This window comes from Somniosus microcephalus, unplaced genomic scaffold, assembly GCF_052327205.1.
Source record: "Somniosus microcephalus isolate GS21.2 unplaced genomic scaffold, FLI_Smic_1.0 unresolved_chr1, whole genome shotgun sequence".
NCBI classification, from domain to species: Eukaryota; Metazoa; Chordata; class Chondrichthyes; order Squaliformes; family Somniosidae; genus Somniosus; species Somniosus microcephalus.
Window position 1 is genome coordinate 87,756,083 of NW_028225179.1, and position 23,404 is coordinate 87,779,486.

Below are 23,404 nucleotides of genomic sequence, written 5' to 3' on the forward strand. Positions count from 1 at the left end.
TCTTGTTAATAAAATTGATGCGCTATCAATAACTCAAAAGACTGAGATTAAGCGAGTAATTAACAGGCTTTTATTAACAAGAGAATGAAGGTGTGCCTCGAGTGGTCGACCGGTCCAGAATACAAAGGGCTGTGGAGCAGTCACCTTTATACCTGGATTCATGGGAGGAGTCAGCCGAGGCATGTACAGGCATGTACACAGTGGAATACAAACAGTGGTTTACCACACTCGTCATGCTCAGTTCTCATGGTTCCCCATACGATGATGTCATCCATTGATGTATCAACTCCCTCCAGGTGCTCATAGATCATATGGATAGTTTTGTGATACACTTCAGGAGCTGAGGCAATGCCAAATGGTAACCTTAGGAATCTGTATCTGCCAAATGGACTGTTGAACGTGCACAGTCTTGAACTTGCTTCGTCCAATTTCATCTGCCAAAATCCTGATGATGCATCTAACTTGTTGAAATACTTTGCATTTGCAAACTGTGCCATGATTTCCTCACGTGTAGGAAGCTTGAAGTGCTCTCTCTTTATTGCTCTGTTTAGATCTCTTGGATCCAGGCAAATTCTGAGCTTTCCATTCTTTTTGTCCACTACGATGAGGGAACTCACCCACTCAGTTGGCTCATCTATCTTCTGAATCACGTTCAGGCTTTCCATCCTGTCCAACTCTGCCTTCAGTTGCTTTTGAAGAGCAAACAGAACTTTTCTGCATGGATGTATAACCGTTGGCATACTTTTATCTACCCTGATCATGTGTTCTCCTGGAATGCAGCCTAGACCCTTAAATAGGTCGTTGTACTCTTTCATGAGTTCATCATAGACTGTCTCTCCTTTGCTTTCCACAACGAGGACTCTCTTTACCAGGTTCAGTCTCTCACAGGCTTTTAAGCCTAGTATGGCTTGCACATCCTTTGGCACCACGATTAATGCTAGCGTGTGCTCTCTGTCCTTGTGTGTTACTTTGACAATGCATCTTCCTTTCACTGGTATATCAGTACCTGAGTATCCTGTCACTTTCACTTTTATTCCATGTATCTTTGGTCTGGGTCTAATTTTCTTAAAATCAGTCTCTGATATCACATTAACTTGTGCTCCAGTATCCAATTTAAATGGAATGTGTATGTCATTCACTTTTAGTGTCAACATCCAGTCTCTTTCTTCTTTTTTGTTTTCAGACACAACATCTACATAGAACTCCTCTATCTCGCTTTCATCTACTGTATGGACGTTGCTTTGTTGCGCTTGGTTCTTACAGCAACGGGCATAATGGTTGTTTTTGTTGCAACTATTGCATGTTTTACCATATGCTGGACACTTTCTTGGTGTATGCTGTGTACCGCATCGACTACATGTCTTTCGATTGTCCCTTTCATTTTCGTTCGCTGGCCACGCCTCTTTTTTCACATTGGCGCTCGTTTTGTTAAACGGTTTGTATCCGTTCTTTCTCACTGCATCCACGTTGCCGCTATTGTCACTGAACAGCTCCTTTGCCTGCAACTTCACAGTCTCTATAGCCCTACACAGTGCTATGGCTTTTCCCAGGTCTAGATCTTGCTCTCTTAGCAGTCTTTCCCTTAGACCATTATCTGGAATACCACACACCAGTCTGTCTTTTATCAGCGAGTCTGTCAGTCCCCCAAATTCACACGATTTGCTTCTGTTTCTCAGTTCAGTCACATACTGATCAATAGTCTCACCTGTTTTCTGAACACATGTGAAAAATCTGTGCCTCTCAAACGTCACGTTACATTTAGGTATGCAGTAGGCCTCAAACTGTTCCATTATTTTATCTAGCTTCATTTTGTCTCCATCAGCAGCGAATGTGAAGTTATTATACACCTCCAGCGCTTCATCACCCACGACATGTAAGAACACTGACGTTTTCATTTTATCACCTTTCTCGTCAGCTCCGATTGCTGATAAAAACAACTCCAAACGTTGTTTGAATCTCCTCCAATTTTCAGCCACATTACCTGTCAACTGAAGCTTCGCCGGTGGGTGTAAACCTTCCATTTTTTCACTTCGTTTGCTATTCTCCAATGGTAAGCAACGATGTTCTCTTTTGGCTTGCTAATTTGTGGAGAGCTGATTTAACTTCAGATTTTTTCTCTTCATCTCTTTCAGCCACTTCTGACACCATGTATTGATTTCTTTGTGGGTTCAATGACGAGACATTTATGAAAGAGAATGTCTTTTAATCTAAAGCTTGTTCAACTCTTTTATACAGCATTTACAGGAGACATCATGCTAGTGATGCATCTAGAACGAAACTGAAACTAAACTCCTCTGCTTGTCTCTCACATGACCTCTGCTGGTCAGGCATAAGTAATCAATACATGCAAACATGCTGGTAAGGCATCATAATCAAACAGGCAAATAACATCACTATTTGCTGATATCATTACAGTAACACTGACTGTAAAAGGCACGGACTACAAGGATTTTAAACTCCTCGTGATGCCAGAACTCTGTGTTAATGTAATCTTGGGCCTGGACTTCCAGTGCCACCACGAAAGTGTCACACTAGCATATGGCGGGTCCCAGCCGCCACTCACAGTCTGTGGCCTATCAACCTTAAAAATCAGCCCGCCCTCTTTATTCGCTAATCTCGCTCCGAACTGTAGGCCCATAGCGACCAAAAGTAGACGGTACAGTCTGGAAGACAGACACTTTATCAAGGCGGAAGTGGACAGACTCCTGCGGGAAGGCATTATTGAATGCAGTACCAGTCCGTGGCGTGCCCAAGTAGTCATAGTTAAAAATAGCGAAAAGAAACGGATGGTAATTGACTACAGCCAGACTGTTAATATTTATACCCAGCTGGACGCCTACCCATTACCCCGCATATCAGAAATGGTCAACCAGATTGCGCAATACCGAGTCTTCTCGACTATCGACCTCAAATCCGCATATCACCAGCTCCCCATTAGAACGGAGGACCGCCCATACACCGCCTTTGAGGCGAACGGACGCCTCTACCATTTTCTCAGAGTGCCCTTCGGGGTAACAAATGGGGTCTCGGTCTTCCAACGCGAGATGGACCGCATGGTTGATGAGAATAAACTACAAGCTACCTACCCCTATCTGGACAATGTCACTATCTGCGGGCACAACCAGCAAGACCACGATCTAAATCTTGCGAGATTTAAAAAAACTGCCCTAAAGCTGAATCTAACCTACAACGAAGACAAATGTGTCTTCAACACAACCCGTCTCTGTATCCTCGGCTGTGTGGTGGAAGATGGGGTAATTGGACCGGACCCTGACTGATTACGCCCCCTAAAGGAACTGCCCCTGCCACACAATCCCAAAGCTTTAAAAAGGTGCCTGGGATTTTTTTCGTATTATGCCCAATGGGTGCCCAATTACTCTGATAAGGCCCGACCCCTCATTAAATCGACGTCCTTCCCACTATCAGCTGAAGCTCGGGAGGCTTTCACCAGTATCAAACAGGACATTGAAAGGGCTGCACTGTGTGCAGTGGACGAAAGCATTCCCTTTCAAGTCGAAAGCGATGCGTCAGACTTTGCCTTTGCTGCGACCCTCAATCAGGCTGGGAGACCTGTGGCCTTCTTCTCCCGAACCCTTCAGGGACCTGAAATCAGGCACTCTTCTGTCGAGAAGGAGGCACAGGCTATAGTGGAGGCAGTGCGGCACTGGAGACACTACCTAGCCGGCAAACGTTTCACCCTGCTCACCGACCAGCGGTCGGTGGCTTTCATGTTTAATAACAAACAAAGGGGGAAAATCAAGAATGACAAAATACTCAGGTGGAGGATCGAACTATCCACATTTGACTATGATATTATGTACAGGCCGGGAGCCGTTAATGAACCCCCAGACGCCCTATCACGGGGAATGTGTGCCAGCATTCATACGGACAAATTACAGGGTCTCCACAACGACCTCTGTCACCCAGGGGTCACCCGGCTATACCATTTTATAAAGTCCCGCAATCTGCCCCACTCCATCGAGGAGGTCAGGACAATGACCAGAGCCTGCCGCATCTGTGCGGAATGCAAGCCTCGTTTCTACAGGCCTGACCATGCACACCTTATCAAAGCCACACGGCCATTCGAGCGCCTAAGTCTGGACTTCAAGGGACCCCTTCCCTCTGCCGACCGTAACGTATACTTCCTCAATATCATCGATGAATATTCCCACTTCCCCTTCGCCATTCCCTGCCCAGACATGACCAGTGCCACGGTCATCAAGTGTCTCTGTAATCTATTCTGCATGTTTGGCATGCCGAACTACATACACAGCGATAGGGGGACGTCATTTATGAGTGACGAACTGCGCCAGTTCTTGCTCTCAAAGGGGATAGCCACTAGCAGAACCACTAGCTACAACCCCCGGGGTAATGGGCAAGTGGAAAGGGAGAATGCTACTGTTTGGAAGGCTGTCAGGTTAGCCTTAAAGTCAAAAGGCCTTCCGACCTCCCGCTGGCAGGAAGTCCTCCCAGACGTGCTCCACTCCATAAGGTCTCTGTTATGTACAGCCACTAACGCTACCCCTCACGAAAAGATGTTCGTTTTCCCCCGGAAATCCACCTCGGGCATATCTCTACCCGCGTGGCTGACGTCTCCGGGGACAGTACTATTGCAGAAGCACGTGAGCGGCCATAAAACGGACCCCCTTGTGGAAAAGGTACAGCTCCTCCATGCAAACCCTCAGTACGCCTATATCGAATACTCTGACGGGCGAGAGGACACTGTTTCCATAAAAGACCTCGCTCCCTCGGGGAGCGGAGAGAACGATGAGAGACTACCCGAGGAAGACCTACACCAAAAAGAGACAGGACGCTCGGAGGTATCAATACCCAACTTTAACCTGGAGGACACTGCAGATAACCTGGAAGACACTGCGGAGGCCCGGACAGCGGAGGAACTAGAATCCACTCCCCTAGAGGCACCCAACCGGCTTTACGCCGATCACTGAGAACCGCAAAACCTCCTGACAGACTCACTTATACCAACTTTTAAGAAACATCACCCCGATGGACTAAATCTAAAGAAGGGGTGAATGTGATGAAATCGGTTTGTCTTGCCTGTATTCAATCTGTTTGTCTTGCCTGTGTTCGTTTTGCACTCATGTATATTACCCTCCCCCACACGGTGTATAGTTTCACTTCCTCTTTCCTGACTAACCTGGAATGTTCCAGGTCTTGGCTCTTGGCTCCGCCCCTGACTTCTCTTACTTAAAGATCCCTGGATCTGTATGACTCATTCCTGTGAGCCAGTTGGTGTGTTGAGATGTAAGCTCTGATCTTAGTGATTAAAAGCCAACTTGTTTAAGTTTATAACTTCTAGTTTTGTGGTTATTGAAGGCACATCACCCAGACAAATCCAGAACCGCGCCCTTACCACATCAGCGGACTCCATTCAACTGAAGAACCTTCGCAGATTCTAAGACTGGGACCACGTGGCGACGGCAGGCCCCAAAGGACACAAAAAGCGAACCCCAAAACGCAACCGGCTTAACTGACAGGATTCGAACTGTCATGAAGCCCCTGTTGGTGATCACAATCCCTGGCCCCTTTAACACAATTTAGTTAGATATTGGGGGTGGGATAGGGTAGGGGCATCATTAATGTGATTTTTCCCTCATTGTGCCGTGTGTTCCCCATTCTTAATTAAGTGTACTCTTGAATGCCTGTAACTATTCCAGTAATCTAAGTGTAATTGTTAGAATTTTATTGTGACTCTAATAAAACATAGTTTTCTTGCACCAAACAAGTTGTCCACTCCAATTTTGTATCGCAGCCTGTACCTACGTCCGGAGTCTAGAACCACAGGGGTGTGGGAGCGATTCGAACCGCTCAAAGCAGTCAGAGGCAAAAGCTGACTACACAGACACCACCCCCTACAGCGGAGAGGTTTAGGCAGCGAATTCCAGAGTTTTGGGCCGAGGCAACAGAAGGCACGGCCAGCAAAGGTTGAGTGATTATAATCAGGGATGCTCAAGAGGGCAGAATTAGAGGAGCGCATATATTTCGGGGGGTTGTGGGGCTGGAGGTGATTACAAAGATAGGAAGGGGCGAGGTTACGGAGGGATTTGAAAACAAGGATGAGAATTTTGAAATCGATGCGCTGCTTAACCGGGAGCCAATGTAGGTCAGCGAGCATAGGGGAGATGGACGAATGGGACTTGGTGCGAGTTAGGAAACGGGCAACCGAGATTTGGATGACCTCAAGATTGCGTAGGGTGCAATGTGGGAAGCCAGCCAGGAGTGTGTTGGAATAGTCAAGTCTAGAGGTAACAAAAGCATGGATGAGGAAGTCCTGCTCTGTGTATGGGGTTCATTATCACACAGTGTGTGAGGACAGCTCACACAGCATGAGCTGGGGATGGAGCCAATGTCTTTCCTGCTGCCTGTGTCACGGGCTCCGTACCGCAACAGCTGGGACATGTACCCACCGAACAATTGGACGTCCTGCTTTACCTTCACACTAACACACCTCACTCTTCCACTCTGACGATAGCAGCAAGGCGGCAGCAAAGAAGCTGCCAACACTGCCGCATTCACCTGAGCAGCTAACTCCACTCACCCGGACAGGTAACTCCGCTCAACCGAGCAGGTAACTCCGCTCACACGAGTAGGTAACTCCGCTCACTCGAGCAGGTAAATCCGCTCACCCGAGCGTGTAACTCCGCTCACCCGAGCGGGTAACTCCTCTCACCCGAGCGGGTAACTCCTCTCACCCGAGCGGGTAACGCCTCTCACCCGAGCAGGTAACTCCGCTCACCCGAGCAGGTAACTCCTCTCACCCGAGCAGGTAACTCCACTCACCCGAGTAGGTAACTCCGCTCACCCGAGCGGGTAACTCTGCTCACCTGAGCAGGTAACTCCACTCACCCGGGCAGGTAACTCCACTCACCCGAGCAGGTAACTCCACTCACCCGAGCAGGTAACTCCACTCACCAGAGATGGTAACTCCACTCACCCAGGCAGGTAACTCCACTCACACGAGCAGCTAACTCCGCTCACACGAGCAGGTAACTCCGCCCCACCGAGCAGGTAACTCTGCTCACCCAAGCAGGTAACTCCGCTCACCCGAGCAGGTAACTCCACTCACCCGAGCAGGGGATTCCACTCACCCGAGCAGGTAACACCGGCATCCTTGCTGTGTGTGCAGTTATTGACACCCGATGGGTTTGCAGAGCACTGATCGAGGGCAGGCTCTGTCCCAAGACACCTCACATCATCCAACCAGATGTCCCCAGTCCCCTCTTCATAGTAGGTTGGTCTTGTTGCTGACAGGGCCGTCCCACAGTTCAACAGTCTGCAGACTACGCTCGCTGCTTTTAGATCCCAGCCATTGTCACAGACGGTCCCCCAGATGGATTTCCGATAGACCTCAACTCTCCCGGAGCACATGTTGGTCCCGTTCACCAGCTGTATGGGCACCGGGCCTGGAATAGAGATGGGAATACGGTTAATCTGGTCGGGGATTACCTGGACTTTCACTGGAGTCATCGCTGGACATTTGGGCCCAGGAAGTTAGGCTCCTCCCAATAGTGGTCTGCACAGATTGAGTTTATGAACATAGGGGGCCATTCAGCCCCTCGAGCCTGATCTGCCATTCAATTAGGTTATGGCTGATAAACTGAGTCAACCCTCCTTGGTTCTGTAATGCTTAATATTCTTGCCTAACAAAAATCTATCAAATTAACTTTTCCAATTTGCAACTGACCCCCAGCATTTTGGGGGAGCGAGTTCCAGATTTCCACTCGGCTTTGTGTGAAAAAGTGATTCCTGACATCACCCTTGAACGGCCTTGCTCTAATTGTTAGGTTATGTCCCGCTGTTCTGGACTCTCCCATTGAGAAACTAGTTTCTCTCCATCCTATCAAATCCTTTATTCATCTCAAACACTTCGATTAGATCACCCCTTAATCTCCTGTATTCAACAAAATACAAGCCTTGGATATACAATCTGTCTCCATAATTTAACCCCTTTAGACCCGGTATCATCTGGTGAATCTGCGCTGCACTCCCTCCAAATCCAATATATGTTACTGGACAAGTAATCCAGTAGCTGAACTAGTAATCTAGAGAGATAGCAAAATACTGCAGATGTTGGAAATCCAAAATAACAACAAAAAACGCTGGAAAAACTCAGCAGGCCTGGCAACATCCGTGGAGAGAAACAGAGTTAACGTTTCAGGTCAAAGACCCTTCGTCAGAACTGAGAAAAAAGCAGGAAATGAAACAGATTAGAAAGCAAATTTGGGGGCTGGGAAATGGGGGGTGGGTGGATGAAAGAACAAACGGGAAGGTCTGTGGGGGGTGAAGAGGCATTAAGAGGTATTCAAGGCGAGACGAGATGGTAATAGGACAGGTAAAGAAACAAAGGATGGCTCTAGATGAAGTGTGAAATACGCTGGCAGAAAGAAACACAGCTGCCATGTGGGAGAGAAAAAAAAAGGGGAAAGGCACAAAGCAAAAGTGTGGATAAAAAATATATGTAAAAATGTAATAGGGGCCGAGGTTATGATCTGAAATTGTTGAACTCGATATTGAGTCCGGAAGGCTGTAAAGTGCCTAATCAGAAGATGAGGTGCTGTTCCTCGAGCTTACGCTGAGCTTCTGTGGAACAGTGTACGAGGCCAAGGACGGTGAGGTCCGAGTGGGAATGGAGCAGTGAATTAAAGTGACAGGCAACCGGGAGCTCGGGGTCACCCTTACGGTCTGAACGGAGGTGATCCGCTAAGTAGCCACCCAATCTGCGTTTGGTCTCCCCAATGTAGAGGAGACCACATCGTGAGCAGCGAATACAGTATACTCGATTGCAGGAAGTACAAGTAAATCGCTGTTTCACCTGGAAGGGGTGTTTGGGGTCCTGGACAATGGGAAGGGGGGAGATATAAGGGCAGTCATTGCATCTCCTGCGCTTGCAGGGGAAGGTGCCGGGCAAACGGGAAGGGGTGCTGGGGGTGATAGAGGAGTGGACTAGGGTGTCTCGGATGGAGCGGTCCCTACGGAATGCTGAAAGGGGAGGGGAGGGGAAGATACGTTTGGTGGTGGGGTCACGTTGGAGGTGGCGGAAATGGCGGAGGATGATCCATTGAATGTGGAGGCTGGTGGGGTGAAAGGTGAGGACAAGGGGAAACCTATCATGGTTCCGGGAGGGAGGGGCAGGGGTGAGGGCAGAAGTGCGGGAGATAGAACGGACGTGGTCGAGGGCTGTGTCAACCGCGGTAGAGGGGAATCCTCGGATGAGGGAAATGGACGTTAACTCTATTTCTCTCCACGGATGTTGCCTGGCCTGCTGAGTTTTTCCAGTGTTTTCTCTTATTTAGTAATCTAGAGACCTGGGCTAGTCACCCAGAGACCTGGGCTGGTCAGCCAGAGACCTGGGCTGGTCACCCAGAGACCTGGGCTGGTCACCCAGAGACCTGGGCTGGTCACCGAGAGACCTGGGCTGGTCACCCAGAGACCTGGGCTGGTCACCCAGAGACCTGGGCTGGTCACCCAGAGACCAGGGCTACTCACCCAGAGACCTGGGATTGTCACCCAGAGACCTGGGCTAGTCACCGAGTGACCTGGGCTGGTCAGCCAGAGACCTGGGCTAGTCACCCAGAGACCTGGGCTGGTCAGCCAGAGACCTGGGCTAGTCACCCAGAGACCTGGGCTAGTCACCGAGTGACCTGGGCTGGTCAGCCAGAGACCTGGGCTGGTCACCCAGAGACCTGGGCTGGTCACCCAGAGACCTCAGAAACAACTGAGAGGCATGGACTAGCAGGACAAACAGCAAAAGATTCAGAACGAATACACACAAGGATTCAGTTAAAAGCACTGACCCGAGCAGATAACTCCACTCACGCGAGCAGGTAACTGCTCTCACCCGAGCAGGTAACTCCACTCACCCGAGCAGGTAACTCCTCTCACCCGAGCAGGTAACTCCACTCACCCGAGCGGGTAACTCCGCTCACCCGAGCGGGTAACTCCACTCACCCGAGTGGGTAACTCCTCTCACCCGAGCAGGTAACTCCACTCACCCGAGCGGGTAACTCCGCTCACCCGAGCAGGTAACTCCACTCACCAGAGCACGTAACTCCACTCACCCGTAACTCCACTCACCCGAGCAGGTAACTCTCCTCACCCGAGCAGGTAACTCTGCTCACCCGAGCAGGTAACTCCACTCACGTGAGCAGGTAACTCCACTCACCCGAGCGGGTAACTCCACTCACCTGAGCAGGTAACTCCAGCGTCCTTGCTGTGGTTGCAGTTATTGACACCCGATGGGTTTGCAGAGCACTGATCGAGGGCAGGCTCTGTCCCGTTACAGCTCACATCATCCAACCAGATGTCCCCAGACCCCTCTCCGTAGGAGGCACCAGTCCTTGCTGACAGGGCCGTCCCACAATTCAACAGTCTGCAGACCACACTCGCTGCATTTACATCCCAGCCATCGTCACAGACGGTCCCCCAGACAGAGTTACGATAGACCTCTACTCTCCCTGAGCACATGTTGGTCCCGTTCACCAGCCGTATGGGCACCGGACCTGGAATAGAGATGGGAAAACGGTTAATCTAGTCTGGGATTACCTGGACTTTCACTGAGGTCATCGCTGGACATTTGTGCCGAGGTGTCAGGCTCCTCCCAATATCCAGACTTATCCCACCTGCCCTAATTCTCCCGTAACACCAATTTTGGGAATGTCCTGCAGCCCCATCCGGGACCAACGCTGCCACAACCTGGTACTGAGGCCCAAAAACCTCATCGAGCCAGACTCCCTCCCAGGAGACTCACTCCTCCAAGAGACCCAGGTGAGAATAGCTCACACAGCACAGGCGGAGAATGAGCCTGGGCCTTTCCTGCTTTGTGAATGGGCCTCAGTATCACACACTGGGTGAGAACATCTCACACAGCACGGGCTGAGGATGGAACCATGGCCTTGTACAAGGCCCTGGTGAGACCACACCTGGAGTAATGTGTACAGTTTTGGTCTCCTTACTTAAGAAAGGATATACTTGCCATAGAGGGAGTGCAGTGAAGGTTCACCAGACGGATTCCTTGGATGGCAGGACTGTCGTATGAGGAGAGATTGGGTCGACTAGGCCTGCATTCACTGGAGTTTAGAAGAATGAGAGGGGATCTCATTGAAACGTGTAAAATTCTGACAGGGCTAGATAGACTGGATCCAGGGAGGATGTTTCCCCTGGCTGGCAGGTCTAGAACGAGTGGTCACTGTCGCAGGATACGAGGTAGGATATTTAGGACTGAGATAAGGAGAAATGTCTTCACTCAGAGGGAGGTGAACCTGTGGAATTCTCTACCACAGGAGTCTGTGGATGCCAATTCACTGAATATATTTAAGAAAGAGATAGATAGATTTCTAGACACAAAATGCATCAAGGGGTATGGGGAGCGAGTGGGAATATGGTATTGAGATAGAGGATCAGCCATGATCATATTGAATGGCAGAGCATGCTGGAAGGGCGGAATGGCCTACTCCTGCTCCTATTTATCTATGTTTCTATGTTATCTGCTGTGTGTGTCATGGGCTGTGTACCACACCAGCTGGGACATGTACCCAAAGAACAATTGGAGTTCCTCCCTTTACCTTCACACTAACACACCTCCCTCTCCCTCTCTGAACATGGCAACAAGGCGGCAGTTAAGAAGCTGCCAACACTGCCGCGATCATCGGAGCAGGTAGCTCCTCTCACCCGAGCAGGTAACTCCTCTCACCCGAGCAGGTAACTCCCCTCACCCGAGCGGGTAACTCCGCTCACCCGAGCGGGTAACTCCGCTCACCCGAGCGGGTAACTCCTCTCACCCGAGCGGGTAACTCCGCTCACCCGAGCGGGTAACTCCGCTCACCCGAGCGGGTAACTCCTCTCACCCGAGCAGGTAACTCCACTCACCCGAGGGGGTAACTCCACTCAACCGAGCAGGTAACTCCACTCACCCGAGCGGGTAACTCCTCTCACCCGAGCAGGTAACTCCACTCACCCGAGCAGGTAACTCCGCTCACCCGAGCAGGTAACTCCACTCACCCGAGCGGGTAACTCCTCTCACCCGAGCGGGTAACTCCACTCACCCTAGCCGGTAACTCCACTCACCCGAGCGGGTAACTCCACTCACCCGAGCGGGTAACTCCCCTCACCCGAGCAGGTAACTCGTCTCACCCGAGCAGGTAACTCCTCTCACCCGAGCAGGTAACTCCACTCACCTGAGCGGGTAACTCCCCTCACCCAAGCAGGTAACTCCTCTCACCCGAGCAGGTAACTCCTCTCACCCGAGCAGGTAACTCCTCTCACCTGAGCAGGTAACTCCTCTCACCTGAGCAGGTTACTCCGCTCACCCGAGCGGGTAACTCCTCTCACCCGAGCAGGTAACTCCATTCACCCGAGCAGGTAACTCCTCTCACCCGAGCAGGTAACTCCGCTCACCCGAGCAGGTAACTCCTCTCACCCGAGCAGGTAACTCCGCTCACCCGAGCAGTTAACTCCTCTCATCCTAGCAGGTAACTCCACTCACCCGAGCAGGTAACTCCACTCACCTGAGCAGGTAACTGCTCTCACCCGAGCAGGTAACTCCGCTCACCCAAGCAGGTAACTCCTCTCACCCGAGCGGGTAACTCCACTTACCCTAGCAGGTAAATCCGCTCACCCGAGCAGACAACGCCTCTCACCCGAGCAGGTAACTTCTCTGACCCGAGCAGGTAACTCCTCTCACCTGAGCAGGTAACTCCGCCCACCCAAGCAGGGAACTCCCCTCACCTGAGCAGGTAACTCCAGCGTCCTTGCTGTGGTTGCAGGTATTGACACCCGATGGGTTTGCAGAGCACTGATCGAGGGCAGGCTCTGTCCCGTTACACCTCACATCATCCAACCAGATGTCCCCAGTCCCCTCTCCATAGTAGGCGCCTCCTGTAGCTGACAGGGCCGTCCCACAGTTCAACAATCTGCAGACCATGCTCGCTGCGTTTAGATTCCAGCCATTTTCACAGACGGTCCCCCAGATGGATTTACGAAAGACCTCAACTCTCCCGGAGCACATGTTTGTCCCGTTCACCAGCCGTACGGGCACCGGACCTGGATTAGAGATGTGAACATGGTTAATCTGGTTTGGGTTTACCTGGACTTTCACTGGAGAAATCACTGGACATTTGACCTAGGTGTCATGCTGCTCCCAATATGTAATCTGATCCCACCTGCACTGAATCTCCCGTAACACCAGCTTTGGGAATGTCCTGCAACCCCTTCCGGGACTAACGCTGCCAACGCCTGGTATTGAGGCACAAGCCCCTCATCCAGCCAGACTCGCTCCCAGGAGACACTCTCCTCCAAGAGACCCAGGTGAGAACAGCTCTCACAGCACAGGCCACGGATGGAGCCTAGGCCTCTCCTGCTGTGTGAGGGGCTCAGTACCACACCTCGTGCGACATGTATCCACAGAATAATTGGAAACCCTTCCTTTACCATCACACTACTACTCCTCACTCACTATCTCCGAACATAGTAGCAGGGTTGGCAGTAAGGTAGCTGCCAAGACTGCTGCGCTCTCCTGAGCGGGTAACTCCACTCACCCGAGCAGGTAACTCCAGCATCCTTGCTGTGTGTGCAGTTATTGACACCCGATGGGTTTGCAGAGCACTGATCGAGGGCAGGCTCTGTCCCAAGACACCTCACATCATCCAACCAGATATCCCCAGTCCCCTCTCCATAGTAGGCGGGTCTTGTTGCTGACAGGGCCGTCCCACAGTTCAACAGTCTGCAGACCACGCTCGCTGCGTTTAGTTCCCAGCCATCGTCGCAGATGGTCCCCCAGACAGATTTACGAAAGATCTCAACTCTCCCGGAGCACATGTTGGTACCGTTGACCAGCCGTATGGGCACTGGACCTGGAGTAGAGACAGGAACACGATTAATCTGGCTTGGGATTACCTGGGCTTTCACTGGATTCATCGCTGGACATTTGGGCCTAGGTGTCAGGCTCCTCCCAATATCCAGCCTTATCCCACCTTCACTAATTCTCCCGTAACACCAATTTTGGGAATGTCCTGCAGTCCCATCCAGGACCAACGCTGCCACAACCTGGTACGGAGTCTCGAACACCTCATTGAGCCAGACTCCCTCCCAGGAGACTCACTTCTCCAAGAGACCCAGGTGATAATAGCTCACACAGCACAGGCGGAGAATGAGCCTGGGCCTTCCCTGCTCTGTGTATGGGGCTCAGTATCACACACTGGGTGAGAACAGCACACACAGCATGAGCTGGGGATCAAACCATGACCTTTCCTGCTGTGTGTGTCATGGGCTCTGTACCACACCAGCTGGGACATGTACCCAAAGAACAATTGGAGATCCTCCCTTTACCTTCACACGAACACACCTCACTCTCCCTCTCTGAACATAGCAGCAAGGCGGCAGTAAAGAAGCTGCCAACACTGCCGCGTTTACCCTATGACCGGAAAGCCCTGCAGCGGGTAGTCAAAACTGCCCAACGCATTACTGGCACCCGGCTACCGACCATAGAGCACATATACCAGAAACGCTGTTTACGGAGGTCACTGACCATCATCAAAGACCCTACCCACCCCAGCCACAGTCTGTTCGCCCCCCTGCCATCTGGGAGACGCTACAGATGCATTCGCACCCGAACGACCAGATTTAGGAACAGCTTCTTTCCCAGGGCTGTCATCCTACTGAACTCCACAAATAAACTCTAAAGCCTGCACATCTGCCAATGCACTTTATTATGTTTATGTTAATGTATTACAAGCCAAATGAATGTTGAATGTTTAAATGTCTTAATCTAAATGTACACTCTCAGGAGCCGCAAGCCTACATTTCGTTGTACTGCACTTGTGCACTAACAATGACAATAAAGTTGATTATGATTATGATTATGATTAACTCCTCTCACCCGAGCAGGTAACTCCACTCAACCGAGTAGGGAACTCCACTCACCCGAGTAGGGAACTCCACTCACCCGAGTAGGGAACTCCACTCAACCGAGTAGGGAACTCCACTCAACCGAGCAGGTAACTCCACTCAACCGAGTAGGGAACTCCACTCAACCGAGTAGGGAACTCCACTCACCTTAGTAGGGAACTCCACTCAACCGAGTAGGGAACTCCACTCAACCGAGCAGGTAACTCCACTCACCCGAGTAGGGAACTCCACTCAACCGAGTAGGGAACTCCACTCAACCGAGCAGGTAACTCCACTCACCCGAGCAGGGAACTCCACTCAATCGAGTAGGGAACTCCACTCACCCGAGCAGGTAACTCCTTTCACCCGAGCGGGTAACTCCACTCACCCGAGCAGGTAACTCCTCTCACCCGAGCAGGGAACTCCGCTCACCCGAGCAGGGAACTCCACTCACCCGAGCAGGGAACTCCACTCACCCGAGCGGGTAACTCCTCTCACCCGAGCAGGTAACTCCTCTCACCCGAGCGGGTAACTCCTCTCACCTGAGTAGGTAACTCCGCTCACCCGAGCAGGTAACTCCTCTCACCCGAGCAGGTAACTCCTCTCACCCGAGCGAGTAACTCCACTCACCCGAGCAGGTAACTCCTCTCACCCGAGCGGGTAACTCCACTCACCCGAGCTGCAGGAATTAAACACACAAGTGGGGATGGGGTTATTGTCTCTGGCCAGTCAGAAGCCTCTGAGCTGCTCCAGAGCCCCCGTGTGGGTTCGAGTCGTTCCCCTATTCCTGGTTCTGACCAGCAGACTTATTCGGTAGTGATGTAGACAGAAAAACGTGACTCGTGGTTGGGTGCAAAACAGACCAGTATTTATTGAAACAAAAGGAAGAAACAACTTAAAAGTAATTGATACAACACACCTCTGCCTGGTACAGCACTTTTGCTTAACACAGTTCACTTATCGTTTACTACAGCACTATTGCTTAGTGAAACACTCCTTTACTTAAATGCAGCACCTTTAATACAGTACACTCTTACTTAAATACAGCACTTTTAACTGGTGCAGCACTTTACTTCTCACAGTACTTAGTGTCCACTACAGCACTTTTCTGCTTAGTGCAACACTGTTACTTAAATACAGCACTTTTAATACAGAACACTTAGGGCTAAAAATTCGGTCTCGCCCCGTTTGGGGCGCTAGACCTGGCGCAGGGCAAAGTTTAGCGCCAGGCGCAACTTTGCGCCACCTGGTGCCATATTGGGCCACTGCGCCCCTGATGGTGATTGCGGTGCTAAATCAGGCGCTGCACGCTACTCTTAAGGTGCTAACCCGGTGGCGCAACCCAATATCGTGGCGGCAGGGCACAGCGCAGGTGCTGTCAATAATCACTGACCCCGAGACAAGCTGGCGCCGGCCAGCTCTTAAAGGGGCGGGTCCATTAGGATCACCAGACACAACACTTCCTGGCATGCCTTAAATTCGATGCAGACTTCCCAGAGGCGCGGCAGACTGCTCCGAAATGAACAGGGTGAGGCAGAGGGCATTGCGCTTCGACGAAGTGGTCCTGGAGGCTTTGGTTGGCGCTGTGGAGTGCTGCCAGCATGCACTCTATCCAGAGGATGGCAGGAGAGCACCACAGGTGGAGTTCCGGTGCGCCTGGAGGGAGGTCGCTGCCAGAGAATCATCCAGAAGCGTTGCACCTCGAACTGCGCTCCAATGCCGGAAGAAGTTTAACGACCTCAAACGGGTCGTCAGGGTGAGTGCCTTTTCCACGGTCTTCTTCATGCCTCCATGTGCAACGGACTTTACGGCTAGAGGGTGATCAAGGCCCCAAAGGCCATCTGTCAGCCAGTACCCATGGCCCTTTCAGGAGACACACATGCACATGCTGCTCAGTGCAGTATGTAAGGGCTACTCCGCCATGTGGGGCAGGTGATGTGTGCTCAGTGCAGTATGTAAGGGCTACTCAGCAATGGGTGGCAGGTGATGTGTGCTCAGTGCAGTATGTAAGGGCTACTCAGCCATGGGGGGCAGGTGATGTGTGCTCAGTGCAGTATGTAAGGGCTACTCAGCCATGGGGGGCAGGTGATGTGTGCTCAGTGCAGTATGTAAGGGCTACTCAGCCATGGGGGGCAGGTGATGTGTGCTCAGTGCAGTATGCTTCACCAATTCCCATCCTTTCTCTTGAAGGCGAAGCTGGCCCACAATCGGTGCCAACAGCTGATCACTGGAGGAGGGCGGCCAGCCATTCACACCCTCTCTGACCTGGAGGAGAGGGTGCAGGCGATCATGGGCACCCGGCTGACTGGGCCAGTCGCCTCCGGAGACTCTGACCCCATAGTGCCCTACGAAGGTAAGGCTTTAACTTTTTGCATCTTTCTCCTACCACTAGTTCCCCCCACCTGCATGTTCTCTGACTGTTGATCCACTACAGTACATTGCACCACTCATGCCTCCCTCGTTGCAACCCTGTCCTCATGCTAAAGCCACTCCTGTGCCTCCCTGCTTTCAGCTGGTGACTCATCCAGGGACAAAGTGGGCCCTGAAGCTGCCACTATGGGTGACTCCGGAGGTGATGATGAGGAGGAAGCCGGCCGGTCGAGCGTCGCCTCAGGCGAACCAGCGCAGCGGCAGACTGGGGCACACCTTCCTGGGATGGGAGCGGGGGGGGCTAGTTTGGCTGAGGAGCCAGTTGCGGGGCCCAGCGGGCTGCAGCAATGCAGGGGGAGTGGGGAAGCTTGGGGGCCGACTCCCCGGAGGGCGAGTGAGGCCGCCAGTGCTGCTGCAGAGAGCGCAGAGGAGGTGCGTGCCCTCACGGAGTTGAGCGCCCAGGCTGGCCAGAGGCACACTGAGCTGATGGCTGCAGTGGGCAGGTTGCCTGAAGCCATCGGGACACTGGTGACCAGTGTCCAAGACATCAGCGCAGCACAGGCCCGGAGTACGCAGGGCTTCGTGGCAGCCTTGGAAAGGTCAGTTCAGGGCTTCGCCGCAACACTTGGACCTGCCATCCAAGAGCTAAATGCTGCCACGCAATCACTCGCTGGTTTCATACGGATGCAGATGGAGGCCACGCGACCAGTGACTGCTGCCACCCTCGATGGATCAGGCACGATTACCCGGGGCACTCAGTGCACCGCAGCAGGCCAGCAATCTGTGCTCCAACAGATTGCTCCGGATGCTGAGGTGCAGCCCCATGGGAGTGCCAGTGTGTTGGTGGAGCAGGGAGGTGCTGTCCTCTCTCAGGATGACAGCATTTCTGCTGCCACCATTGGCACTTCACCATTGCAGCTGCCAGCACCTGCAGGACAGACTGCGTCCACCCATCCACAGGTGGAGCAGTCACCACCTGGGCCCTCTAGGCCCAGAGGTCGTCCAGGCCACGCCTCAGGGGCATCTGCGCTCCGTGACAGTCAGCAGGCCTCCCCCAGCCTTGCTGCAGCCACTGGTGCACCCTTAAGGAGGAGCTCCAGGGCGGGAAGGGGTCAGACGTCAAAGCGACCACGCTCCCCATCAGGGGATAACAAGTGAAGGGTGCCCCTGAAACCCCTGTGCAGATGGCAACAAGCCCAGGGGAATGTGTTTGGGGTTTGAGTTGTTTTTTTCACCAGTCTCATGGGAGGGAGGGACGAAATGTTTGTAACTTTTTCTTTATGGTCGTTTTGTAAAATAATGTTGGGAGGGAGCACCTTTTTTGTATTAAAATGTTTATTGAATCAAAATGGCCATGCCTACTATTTACATGCATCTTGCCCTTCAGAGGCTTGGGGGTATGAGGTCGCTTACATTCCTGTTCAAGGATCGGCTACAAGCATTCCCTCACAGGGGCCTGGAAGCGATCAGTGATGAGCCTCAGACGCATGGCCCTTCCAGTTAGTACCTCCCTCCCATCCTCCTCCTCCTCCTCCTCCTCCTCCTCCTCCTCTGCTGGTGCTCCAATGTCCGGTGGCAATGGCTGGGTATGTAGGATGGCCAGGTTATGCAGCATGCAACAAACAACGACGAAGTGTGAGACTCGCTCAGGCGAGTACTGCAGTGCTCCACCGGAATGGTCCAGACAGCAGAACCGCTGCTTCAGCATGCCGATTGTGTGCTCCACAATGTTCCTCGTGGCCTGATGGCTCGCATTGTAGCGTTCTTCAGCAGGGCTTCTGGGCATCCGGAGCGGGGTCATCAGCCACAGGCACAGAGGATAGCCCTTGTCCCCGAGAAGCCAGCCTTCTGGCTGAGGCGGGGCCTCGAAAAGGTCTGCAACAGTAATCTGGCGCAGGATGAAGGCGCCATGGCTGCTGCCTGGGTAATGCGCATTCACAGCGAGGATCAGCTGTCGATGGTCACAGACCAGCTGGACATTCAAGGAATGGAACCCCTTGCAGTTGCGGAACTCCTCTGGATTGAATACAGGCGCCCGCAAAGCCACGTGCATGCAATCAATGGCACCCTGCACCCAGGGGAAGTCCGCGATTGTTGCGAAGCCCTCTGCGCGCTCCCGCTGCTTGTCCGGGGTCATTGGGAAGGAGATGTACTGGCACCTCCTTGTATACAGGGCATCAGTCACTTGACGGATGCGCAATGCACCACAAACTGCGAGATGCTGGCTATGTCCCCAGATGCAGCCTGAAAGGAGCCGCTCGCGTAGAAGTTCAGGGCAACAGTGACCTTTACAGCCACCGACAGGGATGTCCTGCATCTTATCTGAGGCTGCAGATCTGGCTGAAGCAGCTGGCACAGCTCAGTCACCACCTCCTTTCTGAAGCACAGCCTTCTGATACACTGCTCCTCCGACATGTTCATGTATGAAAACTGCTGTCGGAAAACCCTGGCAGCATAAGGTCTGGTGTGGCAACGTCTGTTGGCCCTCCTCCGTCTGGCCACGGCCGCACCCCTCTCCCTGCGTCTCAGTGCCCTTTGCAGATGATGGAGCAGCAGGAGGTTCACGTCCAAAGCAGCCCCCATAATAAGTTCGCACAGGTAGTTTGCCCATACTAAATGCTCACCAGCAGCAGGGCGATGGTCAGAAGGCTAAAGATCCTCTGCCAGCATGGGCCCAGTGGTCCAAAGGATCTCTGTCTGCAGCTCAGTAACTGTTTGTAGCGCTCCAGGAAGTTGTGCTGAAGAAATGGCTGCCGCTTTTAAACCACTCCAGTCCCCTTTAAATAATGCCCCAGCAGCCCGAGAGCGACTTGGTAAGGTTCCAGGTAAGCTGTCACTAATAGCGCCAGGCGCTACGGAGGGGGGCACCGCTGAATCTCTGGTCCGGTGTGCCCAGCAGGCGTTGCACACTCAAATGATGTCATAATTTGCCTGCGCCCATAAGCGGGCACTAAGATTTAGCGCCGGCGCTAAAACCATGCTCAATATGGGGCGAGGCGTTATGCGCCCTGCACCCAGCCGGAAATTGGTTAGTGCCCCACTTTTCGCCCTCTTTAGGCATTCATCGGTGGTGTTACCAACCGAATTTCCAGCCCTTAGTGTCCACTACAGCACTTTTCTGCTTTGTGCAACACTGTTACTTAATAGGGGAGGAGAAAATGGACACAACGAGGGAAAATTGACTAAAATTACAGTTTTAACAAAATTCCCACCCCTATAACTATTCTAAGTTGCCTTGTAATGGGCCAGAAAATGTATGCTCACCAATGAATGCCTGCCCCATGCCCTTGCGGCCTTAGATTCTTCACCACCCTGAAAATGGAGATACCCCAATGTTTAAAAGTAACTGCTGGTATTCCACTCCCTTGGGCGGGCTCCCGGGTTGTAGATGGGGCACGGAGGCGAGGCTGCAGAGAGAGAAAGAAATGGCTTCTTGAGAAGCTATCTTACACCCCATTTGGGGCTAAAATCTTCCTGCCCAAATCCGGATGGATCTGGGCTAAACAAAAGGGATCCAAACTGTCCCCATTGACTGTGATGGGGTTTGGATGAATCACCCATTCATTATGATGGGTTGGATGAATTACCCATTCATTGTGATGGGTTTTTGAATGCATCCCCATTCATTGTGATGGGTTGACTGGAGCTGTCTTGGTTTGAAAAAAACATGTCTATTTCCTTAATTGCTGAGTAAACAGCCCTTGGATGTTAGTGTAAACAAAGCCATTGTCCTGTGGTCACTCCCAACTGCAATTGATTGGCAGTCTCAAGTGGTTAAGCCTTTGTGTAAACATTGTAGCAGTTTCCTGTAAACAAACATGATTGTCCTGCAGGGGTGGGGGGAACTCCCTAAACTGCCTTTGATTGACAGTTTAGATACTCCATTGCTTCAGGGGCTGTTTTTTTTTCTAAATCTTTTGTGAGCCATCGTTGATTTTCCTTTTTCATATGCACACAGACTGTGTGGTGCCTTCTGCCACGAGGTCAGACAGCCATCTTTGATTATCCTTTTTCACAGACACACACAGGTTGCCTTTCAAGTCCTTTTTGTCAGATCGTGCTTTGAACAGAGACTGTCTTTTGTCTTCTGCCACGAGGTCTGACGGCCATGTTGATCCCTGGATTTTTAAAGGTATATTCTACCCATGTATTCTTTAACAAAAATATTGGCCTAGAAATTCGGGTCCCAACGCGTGAGTACGCACGGGGTACTCACGCGTGGATCCGATGGAAGTGCCGGTTTCTTGCATGCACTGCGCATGCGCGGGAAACCGGCACTTCCGTTCCTCTGAACGAAGGGGTACAGAGGTCAAACGCGTGCACGCGGGAGGCTGCGCGTGCACTTTAAACTTACGTTTTTTTTTACAGGTTTTTCCCTGAGGGTAAGTCTTTAGATTTTAGAAATGTAAAAACCAGGCGTAAGGCCTGCATTTTAAAAGGTAAGTGGTCAATTAATTAAAATTAAAACATTTTTTCCACAGGTTTATTATTTTTAAATACTTTAAAGCAAGGTAAGTTTACTTTTAGCCCCGTTTTTTATAAAATTATTTCTTTCAAAAATTTAAATTATTGTTTAAAATAGTTATTTAATGTAATGTATAGCTTATTTAAAAAGTGTGATGATTTTTAAAAATTTATTTGAAGGTTTACTACTATTTTGGGGCTGGAGGATTCATAAGTTTAGAGAGGTCTTCCTGTCAATCTTATGAATGGGATTTTCCCTCCTCTGATTGGCTGCCCATGGCTCACGTGATCCCAGGGGACGCATCGCACTAATTGCGCCCCTGGGACATGCAAGCAAAGTGCGCCGGCAGCTCGGACAGGCCCCGGAGCGGAATTCCACGGGAGCCCAGAGCTCAACTGCCGGCGCACTAGGTAAGTGCAGGTCAGGGGCTAGCACCCGCGGGAAGGCCCCGACCTGAATTTCTGGGCCATAATCTTCGGCTGTAGAAATTTCGGAAGTTCTTGCGAAATCTTACAGCGCGGGTAAATCCGCTCACCCGAGCAGGTAACTCCGCTCACCCGAGCAGGTAACTCCACTCACCCGAGCAGGTAACTCCTCTCACCCGAGCAAGTAACTCCACTCAACCGAAGGGGTAACTCCTCTCAACCGAGGGGGTAACTCCTCCCACCCGAGCAGGTAACTCCACTCACCCGAGCAGGTAACTCCTCTCACCCGAGCAAGTAACTCCACTCAACCGAGGGGGTAACTCCTCCCACCCGAGCAGGTAACTCCTCTCACCCAACTGGGTAACTCCACTCACCCGAGCAGGTAACTCCACTCACCCGAGCAGGGAACTCCTCTCACCGGAGCAGGTAACTCCACTCACCTGAGCAGGTAACTCCACTCACCCGAGCAGGGAACTCCTCTCACCGGAGCAGGGAGCTCCTCTCACCCGAGCAGGGAACTCCTCTCACCTGAGCAGGTAACTCCTCTCACCCGAGCGGGGAACTCCACTCACCCAGGCAGGGAACTCCGCTCACCCGAGCAGCTAACTCCGCTCACCCGAGCAGGGACCTCCCCTCACACGAGCAGGGAACTTCACTCACCCGAGCGGGTAACTCCCCTCACCCGAGCAGGAAACTCCCCTCACACGAGCAGGGAACTTCACTCACCCGAGCGGGTAACTCCCCTCACCCGAGCAGGAAACTCCCCTCACCTGAGCAGGTAACTCCTCTCACCCGAGCAGGTAACTCCGCTCACCCGAGCAGGTAACACCGCTCACCCGAGCAGGTAACACCACTCACCTGAGCAGGTAACACCACTCACCCGAGCAGGTAACTCCTCTCACCCGAGCAGGTAACACCGCTCACCTGAGCAGGTAACTCCTCTCACCCGAGCAGGTAACTCCACTCACCCAAGCAGATAACTCCTCTCTCCCGAGTAGGTAACTCCGCTCAACCGAGCAGCTAAATATTCTTACCCAAGCAGGGACCTCCCCTCACCTGAGCGGGGAACACCACTCACCCGAGTGGGTAACTCCTCTCTCCCGAGCAGGTAACTCCACTCACCCGAGTGCGTAACTCCCCTCACCCGAGCGGGTAACTCCCCTCTCCCGAGCAGGTAACTCCACTCACTCGAGCAGGTAACTCCACTCATCCGAGCAGGTAACTCCACTAACCCGAGCGGGTA

At 52.0% G+C, this 23,404-nt stretch overlaps 1 protein-coding gene across 1 annotated transcript in view; it reads right to left on the reverse strand.

The window, feature by feature from the left end:
* LOC147095568 (scavenger receptor cysteine-rich domain-containing protein DMBT1-like) overlaps positions 1–23,404 on the reverse strand; it is a 185,314-nt gene that overhangs the window by 33,709 nt on the left and 128,201 nt on the right. Inside the window, exons 21-24 of the mRNA XM_085973662.1 lie at positions 13,554–13,868; positions 12,745–13,059; positions 10,206–10,520; positions 7,110–7,424 (exon numbers count right to left, since the gene is read on the reverse strand). Of these exons, the coding sequence (XP_085829788.1) occupies positions 7,110–7,424; positions 10,206–10,520; positions 12,745–13,059; positions 13,554–13,868 (1,260 nt within the window). The remainder of the gene's footprint in view (positions 1–7,109; positions 7,425–10,205; positions 10,521–12,744; positions 13,060–13,553; positions 13,869–23,404) is intronic.